The 10379-nt window shown below is 42.8% G+C and overlaps 1 protein-coding gene across 3 annotated transcripts in view; it reads left to right on the top strand.

The window, feature by feature from the left end:
* LOC135506905 (zinc finger protein 252-like) overlaps positions 1-9046 on the top strand; it is a 15995-nt gene extending 6949 nt beyond the window's left edge. Inside the window, exons 3-5 of one of the 3 annotated variants that reach the window (XR_010450575.1) lie at positions 1-2091; positions 2440-2594; positions 2804-5139. The exon at positions 1-2091 is cut by the window's left edge and continues 562 nt beyond it. Coding sequence is in view for 1 of the 3 variants with exons in the window: in XM_064926333.1 (XP_064782405.1) it covers positions 6864-7028; positions 7594-7705; positions 7846-8873 (1305 nt within the window). In the remaining 2 variants the exon portion in view is untranslated. Of the gene's footprint in view, positions 2595-2803; positions 5140-6863; positions 7029-7593; positions 7706-7845 lie in introns of those variants that run through there. The other 2 variants (XM_064926333.1, XR_010450574.1) reach the window with 2 other exon arrangements.
* The last annotated feature ends 1333 nt before the right edge of the window (positions 9047-10379 follow it).

Genomic DNA, 10379 nt, shown 5'->3' with positions numbered 1-10379 from the left:
AGGTAACTGTGAAAGTGGAGGATGACGTTCCTCCCACATGGAATGCAAATACTCACCTAGGAGACGGAAACTCACAGGGCAGAGATGTCTTAGATTACAGGGAAAGCTTAGAGACAAATCTAAATGTCACGACCCACTCCCCTTTACACACGTTCAGGGATTGTGACCCAGTGTCCACATTGATGGGGCCTTCCGATTTACACAGCCATGTCCTTTTCGATCAGGCATTGAACTCAAATGACAGGGCTAGAGCCCAGACTCAGGGAGGGGGGGCCACATCAGGCAATGGCAAAGAGAAACGGTTCCTCTGCATGTTCTGTAACAAAGGCTTCAGCTGCCTCCAGAAGGTGGAGGTTCACCAGAGGATCCACACAGGGGTGAAACCCTTCAGCTGTACCCAGTGTCACATGCGCTTTGCTCAGGCTGGCACTCTGAAGAGGCACCAGAGGGTTCACACAGGGGTGAAACCCTTCAGCTGTACCCAGTGTCACATGCACTTCGCCCAAGCTGGTGACCTGAAGAGGCACCATAGGGTCCACACGGGTGAGAGACCCTACAGTTGCCCCCAGTGTGAGAAGAGATTCACCCGCCAGCATCAGCTAAAGATGCACATGAAGGTCCACACGGGAGAGAGGCCATTTGCCTGTACGCACTGCGGGAAGACATTCTCAGAGAGGAGCTACCTCAGGATACACCAGCAGAAAAAACATTCCACTCAATAGCTTCAGATTTTTAGATGTATTAAATATAAAGATTCATTTTCATTGTTGTCAGCAGAAAAATACTCAAAGATGCATTTGGAATAACAGATTTCAGTGTTGAATATTTCTGGGTCGAATACTGCATCCAGACATGATTATATCTATATATATATATGCGTGTATGTTTGTGCCTAAAAAGGTTATTACATATTGTGTTTGTACTGTGCAGGCCAGGGATGGGCAACTTTAATGGGGCGGGGGCCACAAAATATCAGAACTCAGAGCTGGCTCTAGCCTTTTGGGGGCCCTAAGCTACATTTAGCAAGTAAAGCATTTTTGCAGCCCCCTTCTTGACAGCAAAGAGAACATTTTTTAGTTTTAGAGTTAATTTCCTGCAGTTCTACACATTTTGCCATGGGTTGAAGAGACGGGGTTAATCCACAGACAAAAGGGGTGCTGCCAGTTGCCCATCCCTGGTGTAGGCTATATGTGGCGCGCTCTATCATAATCAGTCGGTCGTCGCAATGACTAATTTGCATATAAATTGTGTTTTTGTCAAAATGTAGACTTTTTGCTATTTGGGGGTTTCATCTGGTTTTAACAAAACAATGTCTTTGCTTTCATTATCTGTATGTATTATTGCCAAATTCAGTATAAATATAGTTTTAATCGTATATAATGTAGGATGAAACGTAGCTCTTTCCCATCCGTTTGGTGGATGCTAGCTTGTAACTGGTGTAGGCTTTCGCGGCACTAGTTTATCTGCACTATCAAAACCCTCCTCTATTCCGAAATCATGAATGAATTACAAAATAGTTAGCTAGCTATGTATTTTGAATCAAGCTACAATAGGCTATTCAATCGAATGATTTTCCTGTTTTCCCAATCAAAGCTACTGTATTGTATCATCCTCGGGAAAAGAAAGTGTACCTCAGGCTACACTTCTCTTGCACTTCAAACCCCATCATGCATAGTTACACTGTCACTACTGTCTACACATTAGCTAGCTAGCGTAGCTTTCTACTGCGTTGATGGATTCCCGGGAGAGAGAAATCGCTTGATTAAAAAAAAAAAAAAGTAATGTTGTGCTGGGAGCTGGTTCAGACGATCAGTGGCATCAACTTATTGCCAACTACTTTTTGACCCTGCGCCACAGAGCAACGTCATAAGCGACTCTGACAAGCTCGAGTCCGAGCACCTTGAGGAGGCAACCCGTTAATGGTGGATCCGTCAATTAAGGCGCTTCAGTCGGTTGAGGGGAAATATGGTGCTGGGCAAGAAATTGAAAAGGCTTGCGAGTTCAATAAAGGGAAGCAGTGATATTTTATTTTTTTACCCCTGAGGAGATGGTCAAGAGACGTGACCAGATGAATTGGCTAACTCAACAATGGTAAGTGCTTGCCATTCAACTATTAGTCAAGTTTATATGACTGAGTATGTAATGTGTGTGTGTTTTCTGTATCTGTCATTGTCTGGGTGTGACGAGGCACATAAATGCATGAAATGGCCATCTACAAAGTTATAACATTTCTTTATATCAAACCTGACCCATTTACACTACTAGTAAAAGTGTGTTTGTGTGTGTGTGTGTGTGTGATTCACACATGCATTTCAAGATGTGAAGGTTGCGTAGTTTGTGTTTTATTGAACGTGTTTATATTACTTTAAAATGTATTGTCTAGAATAGATGACGACGATGACTGAATGTTAAAGAATTATATATTGTCTTATTTTTCAGATGAAAAACATCAGTGCTCATTGGCGAGATCTCTGGTTCCATGAACCTCTGCAAATAAACGGTCACCTCGAACAGGAACTAACAAAAAAGAAACCGAGGACATATTTCTTTGATAGCCAGCAAATCTGCAGAGAAACCTTCAAGTTCCGACACGTGTAAGTTTTCATTAGAGTAATACAACTTAATGTTTTCTGTTCTTATTGGGGCTGCAACAATATTAAGTTCCATGAGGTATTTAAGAAAATAGTTGGGGTAGGCTGTATCATGAATAGAAATCAAACAGTGGAGAATACATTGTACCTTTCAGCACATAAAGGCATGTTTAAAAATAATTATTTTCTGATTTCATAATTTCTACAAAAAGTTGACTGCAGTGATAAAGTTCTACAAGGAACATGGTGAGGCTCCAAGGAAGAAGAGGTGGTGGTCTCGCCAGAAAACAGGTGCTGTCCTACGAGGACACTCGGCGACTCGTCCACTATGTCAACAACTTCGCCGATGTCCATGCAATGCCGCTCCCAGGACAGAGCCCTGGATTTAAGAGGGCAGACATCCTGGTGCTTCTGACATTTGAGACCAAGTCCTTTGTGTGTTACAAAAACGTTAATGCGTGTTCATGGTGAGTGTTTTCCTAAATTTTGATACTTATGTTTGTCAGCTCAAGCCAGCGGCAAAGACTCTAACCAAAGCCCACATGAACCGGATCCAAAGAGTCTGTCAGACCTTACTCTCTGGTGACGCGTGTATGTTGTCAGATTTTTTAAAATATTTCTCATTTTAGTTGTTGCTTAGAGACCAGAGCTTACTTTGACCAATTTTAGCTCATTCTGTTGCTTGTATACTACATGAACAAAAGTATGTGGACACCTGCTTGTCGAACATCTCATTCCAAAACCATGGGCATTAGTATGGAGTTGGTTCCCCACCCCCCTTTTGCTGCTATAAAAGCCTCCATTCTTCTGGGAAGGCTTTCCACTAGATCAGTGTTCGCCAACCGGTCGATCTTCAAGGCATTCCTAGTCGTTCACCATATATTTCTGTAGAAAAGCCAACGAATGATAAAGGCTTGCTCTCCTTTTAAAAAAATCGTGTTTAGCTGTTGCCGGTAGGTGCACTTGATTCAAAAGTCCTGCTCTGGGTAAACAAAGTGTTCCCACGAGACAAACTCCGCCTATCCGGCTGACCGGCAAATCTGTGACTAAAACGGGTGGACCTACTGCGCTGCTCAATCGGATAGCTCAAATCACCGTGGCGACAGAACTTCCATGACCCTGGCCACAGCCAAGTGTAATAAGCTCCTAACCTACGTAAAATGTAATAACTTTTAAAACCATGACCACCGAGAGACTGTCACCGAATACAGCAAAGAGCTACATTTTTTTTATGAGTGAGTTCATGTTTAAGTTTATATTCAGCACTGGCACTGTTTTTATTCAACACTATTACAAAACATGCTTCTCCGTACTTCCGCTCGGGCTGCAGCTGCAATGAATGAGCAGCCAAGTATCAATAGCCCTGCATTTTATTATATTTGTTAGCAGCTCGTCGTGTTGATTTTAGTATTGAGGAATATTTAACTTTCTCTGGTCATAGGAACAACATGAATTTGTGCATGAGGCAGATGCGGTGCAACTCGAGTTTTGCCATCAGGTGGAAGACTGTGTCCCCTCTCTCTGGTCATCAGTCTCACCGGAGGAAAGGAAGGAGAGAGCAGGGACCGTGAGAGGTGGTTGGGAAAAATCATTTTGAACGGTCATCCAACTCGGAATTCCAAGTCGGAAACTCGGGCATCTTTCTAGAGCCCCCAACTTTTCGACCTGAAGATCACTGATGTCGTGATTTGATCTCGTTGACCATCAGATGCAGGTACCATCAGTTCACTATTGTAAAGTGGCTGTTCCACTGATGTCAGAAGGTGAATTCACCAATTTGTAAGTCGCTCTGGATAAGAGCGTCTGCTAAATGACTTAAATGTAAATGTAAAAATAAACTAATTATTTAAATTCATGCCTCACAAGTGCTAAACCAACTGATCTATTTTGAAATATAATATGGTCTGATTAACAATATTGGCAGGCCAATCATATAGCCAATATGCTGTCTCAGGTTAATGTAAAAAAATAAATATTAGCAGTAGATCTCCGCTTGCTTTTTGACTGCGAAAATTATCTGAACTCAAAAGTTTGGTGGCCACTGCACTAGATATTGGAACATTGCTGCGGGGATGTTACAGATACAAGTATCCTGTGTGTGTATCCTGTGTTTGCTCTTCTTCTCCCCTCACAGGTGAAAACCATCAGTCACCAATCAATCAGAAGACACACCTCCTCCTGTTTTCCTACCCTTTCACAGTTCCTTTCCCTTGGTTTAAAAACCCTGTCAGTTGTTTGCTCTAGAGCTCAATCTCTCTGTAAATGCCATGTCTGTAGGTCTGTGTTTCACTCTCTCTTTTGTTTGAGCACCTCCATAGCACTTTGTCATCACCTGTGAGTATTGTTTATGTTAAATACACTAGTTATAACTGGGCGGACCACCCACTGTATTTTTGGTTAGTTAGTTAGTTAGCTGTTGTTAAAGTAGGCTAGTCTAGCTTAGTTTTTTTTTGAATAGTTATTGTTTCTTTCCTTGGGTCCAGCTCAGCCCCTTTTCCTGCTCCCCCCATTACCGTGTGTTTTCAAATAAACCTTGAGTTTGACGGTAGATTTCAGTTGTCCTGGTTATTTCGTTCTCACTTTTACTTTGTCACAATTATAATTTGCATGAGTTATTTTACGGGTCTCATTACCCCCCCCCTAGACTGTCGGGCCAAAAGGGATTCGTAACAGGGGACTTGCTTCCATTCAGCCACAAGCATTAGTGAGGTCAGGCATCGATGTTAAATGATTAGGCCTGGCTCGCAGTTGTCGTTTTAATTCTTCCCAAAGGTGTTTTGATGGGGTTAAGGTCAGGGCTCTGTGCAAGCCAGTCAAGTTCTTCCACACCAAGCTCAAAAAAAACAACATTTCTGTATGGACCTCTCTTTGTGCACGAGGGCATTGTCATGCTGAAACAGGAAAGGGTCTTCCCCAAACTGTTGCCACAAAGTTGGAAGCACAGAATCATCTAGAATGTCCTTGAATGCTGCAGCGTTAAGATTTCCCTTCACTGGAACTAAGGGGCCTAGACCAAACCATGAAATACAGCCCCAGACCATTATTCCTCCTCCACCAAACTTTACAGTTGGCACTATGCATTGGGGCAGGTAGCATTCTCCAGGTGTCCGCCAAACCCAGATTCATCCGTCGGACTGCCAGATGGTGAAGTGTTTCTACTGCTCCAGAGTCCAATGGCGTCGCGCTTTACATCACTCCAGCCGACGCTTGGCGTTGCGCATGGTGATCTTAGGCTTGTGTAAGGCTGCTCGGCCATGGAAACCCATTTCATGAAGCTCCCAACGAACAGTAACGGTGTGGCTGAAATAGCCAAATCCATTCATTTTGAAGGGGTGTCCATATACTTTTGTATATGAAGTTTGTGTACAATTGTGTGCACATACATGTGCATCCATATGTCTGTGCGCAACAACAATGTAGACAGACACTATCTGTATAGTTGGAGCAAGATGTAATTTAAATAATGTGTGTGAGCATAAGAGAAAAAGAACATGGGCACTCATGTCAATGTATTATTTGTATTAAGTAAATAGTTATTCATTATTTTAAATGTCTTTTTAAAAGTAACTGCAAACTTTGACTGCGTTTTTTTCCAATATGGACTTGGTGATACTCCGCATGCAATGGCCTGTTATTTTCATGTAATTTGGAATAAAGTTGGTCATGATGGTCTCATTAGAAAGCTAACATTCTCCCTTTTCAGCACTGTATAGGGTGACTGTGTTTTGGGGTCAATGGGACTGATTATGATAAAGCAAGTCACATATCATTTTCACAAATACCTACTTCGTTATTTCCGTTCAACTACTGAATTATTTTCCCAAAACACTTAAATGAGAGTTAATGGGGTTCATGACGATAATAAAAAATCATATGGTGTATTTGTTTTAATGAAACAATTGGACATTTCATTCTAAGACTTTCATTGAGACTCTCTTTAGTATACATCACATCTGATCTCACCCTGTTCTACATACACCCAACAGCGCTTTAACTAATATACACTTCCTAAATATACCCACACACTAACAAACACCTACTGTACACGTCAAAATAGTTTAGTCAGGTTTGTCTGATGACTTGACTTATCATAGCTGACTCATATTTACCCACACATTTATGTCCACCATGATGGGTTTAACAATGAAGTCATTCTGTAACTACAGGACTCAAACGTAATGGGGATGGGTAAACACCATGTTGAAAATGTTATCTGTGTGTACATACCTGAGGGAGTATGTCTGTGTAATCTGTATCACCTGTCTCTACTAGGAGGAGGAGGGTCCAGAGGTGCTGCTGGTGAAGGAGGAGGGGTGTGAGGAGGGTCTGGGGAACCTTGAGGGGACCATGGTCATGGAGGACAACCAGACTACACCTCCTCCTGAACCCACAGAGGAACCAACTAAGCAGCACAGGAACACACACACTCTCACTGAGGTGAGCCCACTGAACTACTGTCTGAATGTTATTAGGTCTCCCGAGTGGCGCGGTGGTCTAAGACTGCATCTCAGTACAAGAGGAGTCACTGCAGTTCTGGGTTCGAATCCAGGCTGCATCACATCTGGCTGTGATTGGAAGTCCCATAGGGCGGCGCACTATTGGCCCAACGTCGTCCGGGTTTGGCTGGGGTAGGCCGTCATTGTAAATAAAAATTTGTTCTTAACTGACTTGTCTAGTTAAATAAAGGTTAAATTTAAAAAAATTACATGTCAGAGCCTAAGTCCACAAAGTATCTTAGAGTAGGAGTGCTGACCAGTTTCACCTTTTAAAGACTATGTAGGCAGCTGGGGACCTGATCCTAGATCAGCACTCTTACTATGATACAGCCCCAGGTGTTGATTCATTTTGTTTTAAGTGTCGGACCATGCCTTTTGAATGATAAAACCAGTAAAGTTTCAAGTAATCAAATCGACTAACACGTTTGCATAATACTCATTGTCCAATCATAGGGTGCTCATATAAGATTTCTTGATCCTACATCCTCTCACTCTGTATCTCTTAGTCAGTAGACATGGAGGATGGGAAGCCTGATCTGCTGCTGGTCAAAAAGGAGACAATAGAAGACGGACCAGAGAGTATTGATCTGCTGAGTGGACTAAAGATCGGGGAGCAAGGTAAGAGAGAAATTACATGTAGTCTAATACAGTAATAGATCTTCAATGGGAATAGTGATACGCCTGGCTATTATTTTTTCCATTAAACTCCATATGTAGATTTCTCTAACATGTTTCTGAAGTGTAACCTCTTCCCGCAGGTGGTTGGCTGGAGGCTAACAAAGGACACTGGGCGGCCATCTTGGATTCAAAGACTGGTGCAGCCAAGATCCCAGTGGACAACATCACTGAGCAGGCCAGGGCCAGAGACAACATAGTGGAGGTCAGTGGATGGGACAGCGTCCTATACTCTAGGCTGGCGAACAACCCTGTTAACCACAACCAGAGACAGACATTGGAACACAAAACAACATCTGAATTTAGTCTCCATGACAACAGACTGGCTAAGACCAGGGCGAGGTGTAGATTAGGTCTGCAGGGAGGTGTCTGTATTCAGCTGGAGAGAACAGACAAAGACTCAGCTAGCGATGCTCCTTCCTGCTCCTATTGTTGTGATTCAGAGAGACTGATGGCACCTCAGGTTAACCCCCTAACAGATGCTGCCTTCAGCCTGCCTTCTATAGAATCTATCAATTGGAACATGGACCCTGTGACAACACAGACACTCCCTGACCTTCATCCTTCTCACACTCTCCTCCTGTTAAACCAGACCTCAGACAGTGCTTGTGCACTAAATGTCTACACAAGCCCATTGACAAATGACAGTAGTAGTAACGCTATCATCAGATCCGGTGGCAAAGAGAAGCGCTTCCCGTGTTCATTCTGTGGGAAAGCCTTCAGTTTCCCCAAACAGGTGGAGGTCCACCAGAGAATACACACGGGGGAGAAACCATTCAGCTGCCATCTGTGCCGGGCCAGTTTCTCACACTCATCCAGCCTGAAGAGGCACCAGATGGTCCACACAGGGGTGAAACCCTTCAGCTGTACTCAGTGTCACATGTGCTTTGCCCAGGCTGGTGACCTGAAGAGGCACCAGAGGGTCCACACAGGGGAGAGACCCTTCAGCTGTCCCCAGTGCGAGAAGAAGTTCACCCGCCAGAACCAGCTGAAGATGCACCTGAAGGTCCACACGGGAGAGAGGCCACTTACCAAAACGCACTGCAGGAAGAGATTCTCAGAGAGGAGCTACCTCAGGATACACCAACAGAAAAATCATTCCACTCTATAACATAGAAAGTAATCATTCTTGTGGATAGCTTCTGATGTTTTGATCAAACCGTGCAATAAAGACAAATTAATTTATTGTTGTCAGCAGAAAAGACCCACAGATGCATTTGGGATAACGACAGTAACATATCATTGTTGAATATGACATTCAGACATAAAACATATGTTACATTGTGTTGTGTAGGCTGTATTATTTTCATTCCATCCATTCAACTATCCGCCCCACCCAATACACTTTTAATGAGAAAGTGAATGCAGTTTCTCAAGTTCATGTAGAGTTTTAGTTGAGATGTGTGATTTTTATATGGTGTATTTTAAGCTTGTTTATGTTTAATAATGCAAAATGGGACTTTTCAGTCTGACTTTCATTGAGACTTTCATCCCTTAATAGACAGTGTACAAAACATTAGGAACATCACTTTCCATGACAGACTGACCATGTAAGATATGATCCCTTATTGATTTCACCTGTTAAATCCACTTCAATCTCTATAGATGGAGAAGAGACTGATTAAATCATTTAAGCCTTGAAAAAATGTAGACATGGATTGTGTATGTGTGCCATTCAGAGGGTGAATGTGCAAGACAAAAGATGTGTTTTTGAACAGGGTATGGTAGTAGATGGTGATGGGGAAACAGGTTTTTGAAGCACTGAGTATTTCCAGCCAATTATGTTAAAAATCAGTTCATTACCTGAGGCTTTGATCAACACAGTGTACACTAGTGGCACCTGCTGATCAAAAGAAATTAGAACAGCCAAATTATTATAGATGATGTCACACACACTGTAGCATAGGATAGCCTTTTTGTCTTCTACAGAAACCAATACCAAACCAATCAGGTGGCTAATCGACAAAACAAAGTTTCGGACGTCATTGATCACGTGCTTCTGATAAAATTATACAAGCATCGGCACACTGCTTCAAAGTAAACTGCTTAGAGATTTCAACGCATGCCTCGGAGCTCTGGTATCAAACGCAGCATCACTAGTAGTAGGTGCCTTCCAGCCAACCTGACAACTGTTTGGAAACATTGGAGTCAACATGGGCCAACATCCCTGTGGAACACTTCTGATGCCTTGTGGAGTCCATGTCCCGATGAATTGAGGCTGTCCTGAGGGCAAAAGAGGGTGCAACTCAATATTCTGAAGGTGTTCATAATGTTTTGTACACTGTGTACATCACATCTTTCACCCTATTCTGCATACACACAACAGCGCTTTATAACCAATATACACTTACTAAATATACCTACACATACCCACACTAACAAACAACTACTCTATGTAAAGGGAGTCCATATGCTGCTAACAGCTTAGCTTCCTCCACTGTTTGACTGCCCCATACTGGGCTTGAACCAGTGATCCTCTGCAACACTCATGACTGCCCTCCTTGACAACGTGCAAAACTACTTCATCATACAACAGGTACCTCTAGAATGGCTTCATCTGCAACATTTCAAGGTAGCTGTGGAGTGAGCTTACGGTACGTTCTTAACTTGCTTACAT

The sequence above is a fragment of the Oncorhynchus masou genome, chromosome 20 (assembly GCF_036934945.1).
Source record: "Oncorhynchus masou masou isolate Uvic2021 chromosome 20, UVic_Omas_1.1, whole genome shotgun sequence".
NCBI lineage: Eukaryota > Metazoa > Chordata > Actinopteri > Salmoniformes > Salmonidae > Oncorhynchus > Oncorhynchus masou.
Note: the sequence above shows the minus strand (reverse complement) of the source record. Positions and strands in the feature narration are given on the sequence as shown.